Here is a 14,225-nt window from a genome sequence, read left to right as displayed (position 1 = left end):
CCAGCCATCTTTCGACAGCAAAGTTTTCAAGTCTCTCAAAATCTATAACTGCGGAAAAAAGTTTTTGGTTTTCTACTACTTCATCTTGATACAAAAAAATGTGGGAATCTATAACTTGGCATAATTTTTCTCTCCAGAAAGTTTTTGAATACAAATCACGATCATTTAAATGAAACAATATAAATTGATAGATGTATATAGCCGTTACTACATGGTAGGAGATCCACATGAAAAAAAGCAATAAATTCTTTGAAAATGTCCTAATAGGATGAAAAACAAAATTTTATTTCTCATTTTTCATTAAACAGAATATATAAAATTGCTATATTTATATCCTCTAGCCTAAAGTTATGGTTTTAAGTTACCTATGGATTGCAGAATTGATTAGTTTTTTCTCTGGATAGGGTTGGCATTGAAGTGAATCCATTTGCCACAAATTTTTGTAATTGTAGAGAAGTTATATAGACTTCTCATAGGTTCACTTCTTCACATCACCTTTGTACAACAAAAATTCAATTTCATCATAAATGTTCTTATCTTTATATGATAGTAGACTTGTGATGTTGACTGGAAAGGTAATATTACATGAATTGAGTAGATACAATGAATTTGGCACTTTTCATTCCCCTCAACAGATGATTCAATATTTCCCCTGATATCTAGATGAGCATATTTTGTTATTTCTTATCTCATAACACTTTATTTTATTGTTGAAATAAAACAAAAAATGTTTTTTTGTGAAGAAAACACTGGAAATCTCAATAATACAAATTTATGATTTCCCAAAAAGTTTTAGTTAAAATAATGTGTCATCTTTAATTATCATTCATAGTAAATTTAATTCATTATGGATTTTCAGTTGAATTAAAAAATTATTTTGAGGTATACTAGTTGAACTCACACTTTTGATGTTTAAAGGATGTATATATTTCTAATGACTTTCCCATAATAATAAACAAATGGATTAATGACACATATGGTGTCTACGAAAATTGATCTTGGAATATTTGTTCAATTTCTTACCCGCAAAGCTTCTCGTAAGGTTTCTCCATATTTTGATTCATAGGCTCTCTTAATATCTCCCATATCGATTTCGCTTCTGGTCACTATCAAACGTATTAAATTCTTGTCCTCAGTTCCCATGCCACTGATGCTGTTGTGAATTTGTTTAGCAAAGTATGCTGGTTGGTTTTTAATAGCCCTGATTATAGCCAGAAAGCCAGACTCTGAATTTCCAGAGAATTCACGTTTAATTGCATCTTCGATGTCATTACCTGTTTTGAATAAAAATATATTAGTTGAAATTTGAACTTTTTGCTCAAAAAATATGATTTATTTGAAACAATTGGCCTTATTGAGAGGTATCTCCGACAAAAAAAAGTTCATTCATTCATTATTAAATATTCTAATCATGTAATTGTTTTCATAATTTCTTACATAAATAAGCAGTTATTCAAGAAACCGATCAACTTACGCTAAACGGGGTATTACACATGTGAAACCTAATCCATTCTATTCAATTTTCACCATCACATCTTTTGTGATATAGGTTGTAGGAATGTGACTTTGAGAAAGTTTGGAATATTTCTACGGTCCCCAATTTTTATAATCATAGGGTGTTTTTGTAAAAATATCATAGTTCAAGTAGTCTGAACAAAAGTCACTTGATAAAAAATGTTACGTATGGAATCACGTAGAATTACACTAGGTGGTGAAAGTAAACATTAGATACAAAAGTAATTTTTTTTTCACTGATTGGCCCAAACACAGGGTTTTCAATTTGAGGTATCTAATACCCAAACAACTATGTGAAGTAGGTTCAAATTCGAATTCATTTATGCATTCAACTACCTTTTGAATAAAGAAATTGTCACCATACAGAGTAAGTGTAAAGGTAAAGTTATACATGATGGAATTATTGTACATTACATAATTAAAATACAAAACATTAGAATTGTGAAAAAAAATCAGAGATTTTTTTTCATGATGTTTCGGAATTTGTATTTTGTGGGTTCATTTCTAATGTATGAGTAATTTATTATAGACTATTACAAATTGTGATCGGACCATTTGGAGGTTATTCTGGCTTCGAAAAATGCTTTCAATCAACCTATACTCTCAACTTTTATTATTTTGTAGTAGATCATTTTTTCTTTGTAACTCTGAATAAGGATTTCTATATTTGTGTCTTACCATAAATGTAATGTATGTAAAATGGTCAAATAAAGTACTTTATTCTATTCTACTCTAGAATTATTGTCTGTATTGCTTTTGAAATAGCAAGCAAATTTCATTATGTACACGCAGGTCAACGGCTGAATATTTAGCTGTTCAAATCTAGTGCAATAAAATCTTGGTGATACGCTTCTAATAGCTCCCTAAATCATTTTTCCTGTACAAGAAATATATTTAGTGCAGAGGGAGAATTTCCCCACAATAGAATACAATACTATAGTATAGACAAAGTATAAATTCCTTTGACCGTATGAAACATACATCAAGTTTGATATATTTTGTTTGCACTTTTGTATGCACTGGTAATATGTTCATGGCAATTAATATAATCCAAAGTAACAACAGCAACTTTATGGCTGAGCCCCTACTAATAATTGAGTCATCAAATTCAAAAAAGAAGGGTTTGTTGATCAACCTCTGTCTAGTATGAAAGATTTTAATTGAGATATTGAATACAATGTTTTTTATAGATTGAGATGAATCTGAGTTGCTGAAAACCATTTTTCAAGTTTATTCAAAAGGTAGTTACATGCAACTTCATCCAGCACTTAAAAACGATGTGTGGCATTGCCTAGCTATTCCTATTGGTTTTTACTTCCATTAAGACCCTTTCATAATACAGAATGATCTACCCACCCAGTAATAAAGTTCTGAGTTATCTCATCACCTGAAATCTGTTGATATTCATGAAAAATCAGTTGTAGTTGGGCATGATTGCGTTGACACAAAATGGCATTGAAAGCAGATTCATCTGTACCGAGGCGTAGCTCCCCAGCTGTTAGAAGAGCCTGAGCATCTGCTTGGGCTTCATGGGGATTAGTCATCATACTTTCATCCCGGTTGGCCGTGCAGAGAGACACCAGCATTCGCTTGAGAGTTCCAGAAGTGTCGCCTCTGATGTCTTCTTCGAGAGGTCTATAGTACACTATGGAAAATATTAATTATATGTCAGTATTTTATTGGTCAATTTTTGTCAATTCTATTACTTCAAAGTGAGGTGACTCACCAATTATGTAGGAAGTTTTTTAGAGGAGAAACTTTGACGAAACGTCGTAATAATGTGGTGGAAGACGAACGAATATACACCCGGGATATACAGGGTGTCCCTGGACTTCCTCTTTTCCTCTCGGGAATGTATAGATGGGGTCAAAATATCACCAGTACTTCATATACATTTTTTTCCTAAAATCCTTCGTTACCAAGTAACGGGCCCTCGAAGTTACAAAATGAAAAATGTTTTTCTTTGATAACTTTTCAAGTGAATATTCAAAATCATCCAAATTTTGGTAATTGACTAAACAAATGAATTCCTTCGATGAGCTTTCATGCAGGAGTCAGTTGTTTTGCTACAAAGTCAGGAACGGACTACCCCCGATGGTTCACACCCCAAAACTTTGAAATGACAGATATTTTTCAATATTTTTCAACAAATTAAGGTTACTTGGACAATTTTATCAATAAAAGTACTCGTGTGGAAAGTCGATCGGAGCAACGAGTCTTGATAAAAATGTAGTTTCACTCGACGACATCAAACCCGCTCGTCCACCATTATTTGAAATGAATAATTATCAAAGCAGAAATAATAATGATAACGTTAATTCAACAACATTTATAACAGGAATAATACAAAGTATGCTAAAATGAAGTCGTAAACAAAAAGTACAGTACCTATATGGAAGTTTAAGTCACAATTGTGATAGCAGATATTTTTTCAAAAGAAATATCAAATTCTGTAGATTCGTGGTGTTTTTAAACTAACAAGCTACTCTACTATGAAATATCGAATTCATTCCATATTTTGTATGTACATAATACGTGTGGAATAATCACGTTTCGTGTTGATCAGTTATCTGAATCTCATGAAACTCAACATTCGAATGTTTCAAATTCTTCTTCACAGCTAAACTGTTGAGGAGTTTCACTGATAATTATAATTTTATGGGAGAAATTCTTCAACACGAATCTAAATTTAGCTGAAAAAACGCACATCGGGAAAAATATTTACTATACCTACTAATAAAAAGCAAACGAATGAACTACAAAAACGGCTGCACATGATCAGGTGAAAAATATCCAGGGAATAATTATGTTCCATTTCTTTCACAGATGTTGACAAAAAAACCTTTTAGAAAGTTTTGATAAAAAATGAGAAACTGGAATGCGATTTTGTTTTTTTGAGTGGTGCGTTGTCATATGACTATCATTGTATTGACAATATTCTATAGGATATTTTGAATTTTTTTGATATGGCCGAACAATTTACATTCAATGAATATGCAGATATGCATGTATTTTATGGACGAGCATTTTGTAATGCTGCAGAAGCTCGTCGTCTGTATTCCGAGCATTTTCCCAATCGAACGGTACCGTCAAGAGAAACATTCGAGCGTGTCGATCGCAGCTTGAGGGAGACAGGTATGTAATAATTGATAATTAATTTGAGCACGTTGTTTTATTTCGATATTATTGTAGGTACGGTTTTGCCAAAACGAGGTGGTGAGGGCGCTCCTAGGACTGTACGTACCGTTGTATTGGAGGAAAATATTTTGGAAGCCGTCGCTGATGATCCTTCAATGAGCATCAGAAATCTATCAGAACAGTTCCATACATCCAAGTCCACTATTCATAGAATAAATAGGGAACAACTGCTCCACCCATTTCACATCCAGAAGGTACATGCCATGACACCTCAAGATTTTCCAGCACGACTGGAATATACCAATTGGTTCATGGATAGGCAAAGAGAGGATATGACTTTTATTAATCGAGTTTTATTCACTGATGAAGCAGGTTTCAGTAGAGATGGAGTTATCAACTCTCATAATCTCCATATATGGGCCGAAGAAAATCCCCATGGGATATTGCAAACCAAACACCAACTGAAATTCAACGTGAATGTTTGGGCTGGTATCATAGAAAACCATCTTATAGGACCATTCGTTCTACAGGACCGATTGAATGGAGAACGTTATTTGGAGTTCATTCAGAACGATTTGAATGGACTTTTGGAACATGTTCCATTGCAAACCCGAAGAGATATGTGGTTTATGCATGATGGCGCTCCTCCTCATTTTAGTTTGATTGAGCGTGACCATCTGAACCATATTTTCCACAATAGATGGATTGGTAGAGGTGGGCCATATTCATGGCCATCGCGGTCTCCGGATTTAAATCCATTGGATTTCTTTCTGTGGGGGCATCTAAAAAGCCTTGTTTACGCTACATCTATTCACACAAGAGATGCATTGTTGAATAGAATAACATTACATTGTGAAGCCATACGAAACGACCCTGGAATGCTATTTCAAGTACAGAGAGGGTGTCTTCGCAGACTAAGAAAATGTATAGAGAGAGAAGGTGGTCATATCGAGCAGTTTCTGTAGCGGATTTTTCATTTCTGTTTGCTCTTGAGACTCTTGAGTTTCGTTAGTTAAACGTGTTTGCATTATAAAAATTCCTTATGAACATTTTACCTATCATTTCCATTTTCCTTAAAAACTAATATTTTCGAATAATGGTAGACATCTCAGGATAAATGTTGTTGAATTAACGTTATCATTATTATTTCTGCTTTGATAATTATTCATTTCAAATAATGGTGGACGAGCGGGTTTGATGTCGTCGAATGAAACTACATTTTTATCAAGACTCGTTGCTCCGATCGACTTTCCACACGAGTACTTTTATTCATAGAATTGTCCAAGTAACCTTAATTTGTTGAAAAATATTGAAAAATATCTGTCATTTCAAAGTTTTGGGGTGTGGACCATCGGGGTAGTCCGTTCCTGACTTTGTAGCAAAACAACTGACTCCTGCATGAAAGCTCATCGAAGGAATTCATTTGTTTAGTCAATTACCAAAATTTGGATGATTTTGAATATTCACTTGAAAAGTTATCAAAGAAAAACATTTTTCATTTTGTAACTTCGAGGGCCCGTAACTTGGTTACGAAGACTTTTAGGAAAAAAAGTTATATGTACTGGTGATATTTTGACCCCATCTATACATTCCCGAGAGGAAAAGAGGAAGTCCAGGGACACCCTGTATATGGAGAACTTACTAACGTGAAAATAAAATATAAAATGGTTCAACAACAGATAGAAAAAACATTAAATGATGACAGTTGTTCAAAATTTGAATGACAATGTCAAGTGGGAAAATTCTGAATAATACTCGAATTACTAGATCTAGGCTCTACTCAAACTTGAGTTTGAGTAGAGCCTAGCCTCAAACTTTAGTTTGAGTAGAGCCTAGATGATGATAGCACGACCAGCTGTCGAAAGCGCTCGCATATAATTAAATAGAAGTAATAAAGCTTCAAATCCTTCATTTTCAATATTTTACTATTAATGTAAGTTACAAAAAGGATTTGAAGCTCTATAACGTCTATTTAATTATCTGCGAGCGCTTTCGACAGCTGGTTGTGCTGCCATCCTCTAGGCCCTACTCTATCTGAACGTGTCATCCTGGTGTGTGTCCTTTTATACAGTCCGAACGCCTCAATACAGGTACTTCAGGTACTTTAGGTGAACTTGCTTGTATTTGGATTACATCAGGTACTATTCTTTGTGTTGGATCTTCTCTAGGTCCTAGAAACAATAAACCTAGAGAAGATCCAACACAAAGAATAGGACCTGATGTAATCCAAATACAGGCAAGTTTACCTAAAGTACCTGAAGTACCCGTATTGAGGCGTTCGGACCGTATAGAAGGACACACAACAGGATGACACGTTCAGTTTGAGTAGAGCCTAGAGGATGACAGCACGACCAGCTATCGAAAGCGCTCGCAGTAAATCAAAGTTCAACTGTTTGAAAAGTGCAGTAAAGAATAAATTATTGACTCTTCATTGATATTGTTTTTTAATTATGCTATTTTAATTAGCTATTTCGCAAAAAGTAGAAATAAAGTGAAATATTTATCTGTTTTTAAAAACTGTATCAACTTTGCATCATTTTTGGCATAATTTTTTCTGGTGTTTTAAATTTTTGCGAAATAACTTGTATTTAGAATTGCAATTGGTAATAAAAATGCGTTGGAAAGATAAGTTAGGCATAAAGCACTAACTTTGTTGAGGTTTGGCTAAATTTGAGAAATCGGCAAATGTCAAATTTTCGAAAAACTGTAAAAAAACTAAATTTGTACTAGAGAGCTAAAAATTAGTATATGGGTAAAAAATGAAAAAACAATCATCTTTTCTCTTTACCGATTTTCGAAATTTCGAGCAATAACTGCTTTTCTGAACATTTTTTGGAAAAAATATCAAATTGGACAGGGAAGAAAAATCACTTGATCGGTCATATGCATGTCATTTGGCATCATTTTTAAAGCACAAACATCTCATCATACGATGTCTGTGAAAATCTTCGAGTTAATATTGTGGCGCGGTGCAGCCAAGTGTAAAGTGTAATATATATATATATATATATATATATATATATATATATATATATATATATATATATATATATATATATATATATATTTGTTCATTGCATATTGGTCAGCCCGGTATATGAACGGGGCGTTGGTCCACCCAGCACTTCCCGAATATATTTAGGTATATACTTTTCGGAATACTCTTCAGTGGTATGATTTTATTAATAGGCCCATCAGAGGGGTAGATTTTTTCTGAAAATAAAAATTTTACATATCCTTTGAACCTTTGTCAGCCCCATGCTGTTGGTCAGCCCATAGTTATACAAATCGCTCTATGAACAGCATCTTGGTCAGCCCGACAATGCTGCCACATCGAAGGGCTGACCAGGAACGCGATCCATTTCAGTGTATCATTGGATTTCATCGTGAGGTTATCAAGTGTTTTTAAAATCCTGGCAAATCCTGTTTTTCAGAGGTAAACTATGTGTTAGTTTACCGGAAAAAATATATTAGGAAAAGAAAAAGATGCCGTTACTATATTGACTACTTATGTTTCATATAATTTCTGTATTATGTATGATTGATTACTTGTTTATTTTGTGGTAATTCATGATCACTTTAATGAAATGAATAAAAACACTTTTGTCTAAGTACCACTAGTTGATTTTATGTATACGACCAGTTTCGGGTTTGACCCCGCATTATTAAGTATTTTTTCTATACTTCAAATCAAATCAAAAATCTTTATTTCCGTAGACCTAGGGACGGCATGGAAAAAGTCACATAACTCAGTACAATTACAATGAGGTCACAATCATAAAACAACATAATTATATGATATATTACATAACATTCAGACCATAAAAGGGGTACAAAAATTAAAATTTAAAATTCCAGATCAGACTGAAAAAATTCATCAAGCGAATAAAATACCTTTTCACATAATACTTTTCGAACTTTTTGTTTAGAGAGCTTTACACTAGTTATTTTTTAATGGATATTGGGAGCTTGTTGTACAGTTTTTTTGACATGATATGAGGTCCATTAGTCACCTTGGCTAACTTATGACTAGGAATTAAAATGTTATAGTTTTTTCTCAGGGTGAAGCCCGAAAGAAGACATGTATCATCTCTGTTCTAGAACTTGGAGCAATTTGATTTAACGTAGATTACGCATATACATGCAAGTAACAGTTAATATATTCAACTTTGCAAATAGTGGTTTACAGGAATCGAGTATTTTTTTTAAACAAATTGTTCTAATATTTTTTTTCTGGAAAATTAATGAGTCACTGATTCTATTGCAGTTGCCAAAACAAATAATACAGTAATTGAGGGCAGAGTAAATATATGCATAATAGTAACTTTTAAGAATTTCAATAGACACAAAATTACGCAGATTCCATATAACGAAACAATGTGTCGCTAATTTCTTCAGTATGAAATCAACATGATGATTCCAATTGAGTTGGGAATCAATAAAAACTCCTAAACATTTTTTATAGTTTACCTGTTCAATATTTTTAATCTCAGACCTAACCAATACACTACAATCAGTTTTCTGAATTGTGAGGAAAATGGTGTTGGTTTTAAGATTATTGAGAATCAAGCCATTCTTAGAACAATAATTTTGCATGTTGGATACAGCATCATTTGCTCTTACTGACAATATTTCACATTCCGAACCACTGACAGTAAAAGATGTGTCATCAGCAAATTGTATGTGTGGATGATTAATTTTTGAAAGGCCATTAACAAATAAAATAAATAGTGTAGGCCCCAAAACACTACCTTGGGGCACACCAGTAACAACGTTTCGAAATTCAGAGAAAAATGACCCAGTCTGAAGCCTAACTTTAACAACCTGTGTACGACCAGTTGAATAGGTTTCAATCCATTTCAGATTTGGACCACGAACGCCCATGTCAAACAGTTCATCAAGAAGAAGACCATGATGACTGGTATCAAACGCTCGTGTCAAGTCGAAAAGAACACTAAGTGATTTTTCATCGTTGTCGAAGTTTGATAATACATAATAATGTAGAGAAAGGATGGCATCCTGGGTTGACAAGCCCACTTGAAACCCATATTGGTTGTCAGATACGATATTGTATTTATTTAAAAAGGACACAAGTTTTGATATGATTCTTGAAATATTTTCGAAAATGGAGATAGTAAAGCAATACCTCTGTAGTTCGACATTACATGCTTATCGCTTTTTTTATAGACTGGGACGACCATTGCTTGCTTAAGTCGGGAAGGAAAAATACCTTCAGAGAAAGATAAATTGATTAGATAAATCAGAGGTTCCATTATTTTCAAAGCAGCCTTCAATAAAACATTGCCTGGCAATTCATCAACCCCACTGGAATTTTTCGAACATGCGAATTTAATTATTTCCACGAGTTCAGTTTCATCTATTGGATAGAGGAAAAGACTCTCAGTTTTTACACAACGATTTTCAATGCCACCAGGTGAAGTATTTTTTACTAATGACTCCACTGAATCGACAAAATAACTACTAAATGCTTGAGATATACCGGGACCATCGTCAACAAGTACACCATCGCCAATGTCTTAGATGAATCGTTTATAATAGTATTTTTCCTGATGATAGACCAGGCAGCTTCAGATTTATGTTGAGCTTTGAGGAATTGATTATTAAAGTATTGACTTTTTGAGAGCACAATTTTTTGTCTATGATTTTTTAAGACTTGCTTATATTGACCCAATAAATGTACATTGGTTTGGCTCTTGTTCAAATTATAAATATCCCTGAGTAATATACCTTCTTCAACGATATCCTTAGTAATCCATGGTTTGTGTCTACTCGAATTTTGATTTTGTTTAATTTTTTGAAACTGTTTAGGAAAGGATATATTAAAAGCTTGAAGAAAAACATCATGAAAATGGTAAAATTTAGTATCGAAGTCAAATTCAGTGAAGTATAGAAAATTGCACTTTTCATCCGATAATAAATTTATGAAATGGAGGATATTATGATCATCAAAATTTCTCTTCAAAAAATAATGGTATATATCAGCGGCGACGAAATTTATAGGTAAGGTAATACTTGGTAATGGGGTCAAACCCGAAAACGGTCATATAAATGAAATCAAATATAGGTAATTAGACAAAAGTGTTTTTATTCATTTCATTAAAGTTTCAGTATTCCTACGAAATCTGCAATTGTTTGACACGCGTTAACTATTTTGGCGCGAAACTCTTTGAGAACCGTTACGATCTTTGCAATGGTCCTAATGCTATTTTGTTAATTGGCTTGCCAATATTTTGGTATACTTAGAGAATAATTAGAGAATATATGGGTGTATGACGATTACAAATAAATATCATAGAATCTACTTAATTTTAAGTAATTCACTGTTTTCCGATTCCTAACTCAAATGAAATATTATTTTCCTGTGTTTTCATTTTTATTTCGAATGAATGTTCCAAATTTGGTATATCGATTTGATGTGAATGTGTGAAGAAAGTAGCAAGTATTAGAATAAATATGATACTTCACGGAAGCTCATCAAATTTTTTTATTCAAATATACGTTACAGTTTGTTCAGGACTGTCGTATTAAATATTCATTATGCATGTATTTCTTCAAGCATTACGATATCCATTTATCACTAGTGAATAATGAAATCATTACAGAAAAGCAAGTAGGCAAGTTCGTTGAATATGTCAATTCCATCCACCCGTCAATAAAATTTACCTCTGAGAGGAAGGTAAATAATTCATTAAATTACCTTGACTCAACCATTACAAAAAATAACAATGAACATGAATTTGCAATTTTCCACAAACCATCTTACACGGACATTATCATACATAATTCCTCTACACACTCTTACCAGCATAAAGTTGCTGCATTCAATAATATTCTTCATAGACTATTGAATAATTTCCAGAGAGAGTTGAGTTTGATCAAACAAATCAAACAAAAACTACAAAAGCAAGCCATGGACCACATCTACCCAAATTCAAGATGCGATAACGTCAGTTATGAGACATTGTCATTTTTGGCTGAACCAACCAATAATATTTTTTTGAAGAAAGACTGCGTAAACTTAGCTCACAGAAATAGTAATAGTCCGAATAATAGTGTAAGTGCATTTATTAAAAACAATAAAGACAAAACTTCGGTATCGGATAGATCAGGAGTATATCAGCTGAGTTGTGGCTCTTGCCCAAAACTGTATAATGGCCAAACAGGGAGATTATTTTCCAAAGAATTAAAAGCTTAGATGTAATTTTGTGAATAGAAAGACCAATTTCACATTTGCAAACCACCTTTTAGCAGAAGTACATGAGTTCAGTCATGAATATGACATGTTATATTTAGAAGAGAAGAGTTTGAAATTCAATCTTCTAAAATGTCAAGCAATCAATAGATTCAAGAATTCGGGTAACTAACTAAATGATCAATTAGAATTGAATAACCGTTACTGAATATTTTTCAAATGTGGGGACTGGGACATAAGCTCAGGTCATTTAATCCATTACAGACTCAAGTACTTGAAATGTAGGTACTTTAAATTTTAAAATTAGGTATACCAAGCATTAAATTTGTAAAATATAGTAGATAGAGATACGCCCGAAGAAGCCATTGTTTGGCGAAATACGTGTCGCGTTTTTATAAAACTGTTTAGTGGAACATTTTTGTCTGTGAGTTTAGAAAGTATTTTGAAGTGTTTTGTGTGAGAAACTTTGCCAAAAATCCGACAGATATAATTCAACGCGACAAAAGTTGTTTTCTGATAGGAACTTGACAATAGGAATAATTGTTGTATACGTTTTTGTGAGAGATTGTATCAATTAATCTAAAGAGTCGTTCACTTATACTTCAAGGTCCTTCTTCACAGTAAATTAGAAATCAACCCTGAAAAATCATCGTTGAATTCCTGATTAAATCACTTATCCAATAGATGGCATATATGGGGTTATTTTGTTTGATATTTTGAAGGGGAGTGTGTACGCATCTTAGCGATACCTTATCTTATTTCACAAAAATTAGGTGTTCCGAGAAATTTACATTACTGTCTTATTTATGGAGATATTGAACGTGGCTCCTTTCGAAAAAATTTCCCTATATGCAATCAATTATTTATATTTTGAGCTGTTTTGGAATCATCCGTATCTCTGAGTATAGGTTGGAAATGAGTCAAATCACTTTTCAGTATCGTCCTTCCATTTTTCATTTTCATTCATTCATTTTTGGATCCATTTTCAACCCGTTTGATATCTTGATAGAGTTTTTCAACACACTGATCTCATTTCAGATCATCAGACACGCACAGTTTTGAAAACAATAAAACCTTCTCAAAAACAAACTTGGTCTAAGGAGCAAAACGAAATATAGTCAAAAAGTTTTTCGCTCCGAAAAAAAAAGAAGTGCTAGAATTGAATTGAGTTCTTGTTTGTATCTAAAATATAAGGAAAAGAAATATTCATCATTATTAAAAAATAGAAACTGGGCTGCAATCAAAGAATACGTTTACTGTTGTTATAGAAAGAAGAAATAATATTAATATTTTCCATTTGATATTTTTTTACCCATGTTGTAGTTTCATTTCATTAGAAATTATGTTATTTTTTCATACTACTTGTTTATTAGTTTACCGAACAATTTTTGTCAGCAGTTCTCAAATTGAAGAATAATACTCCATTCAAATAAATGTTTATTCAACCTGATCAAATTTTTTTGTGCTGAAATATTCCAAGTCTTTTTTATTTTGATTGAAATGTCTGCTGCAGGTTATAATCGATGATGATATGACGTATTCATCGTCATGAACAGTCAACATAATAAAAAAACATTGGTTTAATCTCCACTTCATTATGTTCAACCTGAACAACATCATACCTCCAAAAACTGAAAGGGAGTTTTCGAAAAAACTATTGCTAAGAAAAAGAGAATTGAAACTTATTACTAATATCTGTTCCACAAATTATATCTTACCTTATGTTAGTCACTCAGAATTTCGTTTCGTCAGAGAAAACATACTTAGTGCGATTTTTACCTAATTTTTGAACTAAATTATATATCGGAAATCCGTAGTGCTGCTGCGGATTTTTATATAGAATTTATTGAAATTGTAGACATTCTGGATAGTCACTATTCATTTCTCAATAAATTCATTACCAGATCATTCGTCACATTTTAGATTTTTCGTTTGTGAAAAAAATGTCATTTCTCATCTACTCATTTCTACTCAGTCACACTTCGATTATTTTTGTGCAGTCAGGTTTTCAAATCTACAATTTCAAAGTCAAATTCGAAGTTTCCTGCTCAATGTCTAAAACTGATTTACACAACGCGATTTCTGTTGAGGCGTCCATGCCAAATAATTAGAATTTGAAAATCTACATTTGAAAATACAAACAGGAAACGGTTTAAAATATGTGTCGCACCCCTACGAACGACAACCATCAGAAGTATAAACTTGTACTAGCTATAGATTAACGAGGTCTTACATTTTAACGTGTGATTCCGCACACTATATTGATATTTTCAACTTATAACATATTCAAATTTTTGTATCTAAGATAGCGCAGAAGTTAAAATTGCTTCGACAAGCTAAATGGAATAACGCACTGTTA

At 32.8% G+C, this 14,225-nt stretch overlaps 1 protein-coding gene across 3 annotated transcripts in view; it reads right to left on the bottom strand.

Moving 5' to 3' along the window:
* LOC111502746 (annexin B11-like) overlaps nt 1–14,225 on the bottom strand; it is a 129,069-nt gene that overhangs the window by 64,687 nt on the left and 50,157 nt on the right. For 2 of the 3 annotated variants that reach the window (XM_074175367.1, XM_074175368.1), the window contains exons 6-7: nt 2,903–3,160; nt 1,024–1,274 (exon numbers count right to left, since the gene is read on the bottom strand). The exons of the other annotated variant lie outside the window; for it this stretch is intronic. In XM_074175367.1, the coding sequence (XP_074031468.1) occupies nt 1,024–1,274; nt 2,903–3,160 (509 nt within the window). The remainder of the gene's footprint in view (nt 1–1,023; nt 1,275–2,902; nt 3,161–14,225) is intronic. 3 annotated transcript variants of the gene reach the window in all.

The sequence above is a fragment of the Leptinotarsa decemlineata genome, unplaced genomic scaffold (genome assembly GCF_025532065.1).
Source record: "Leptinotarsa decemlineata unplaced genomic scaffold, Ldec_3_MD MMD2_tig00001019_RagTag_RagTag, whole genome shotgun sequence".
Taxonomy (NCBI): domain Eukaryota; kingdom Metazoa; phylum Arthropoda; class Insecta; order Coleoptera; family Chrysomelidae; genus Leptinotarsa; species Leptinotarsa decemlineata.
The sequence above is the reverse complement of the archived record's forward strand: the minus strand, read 5'-3'. Positions and strand labels throughout refer to the sequence as shown.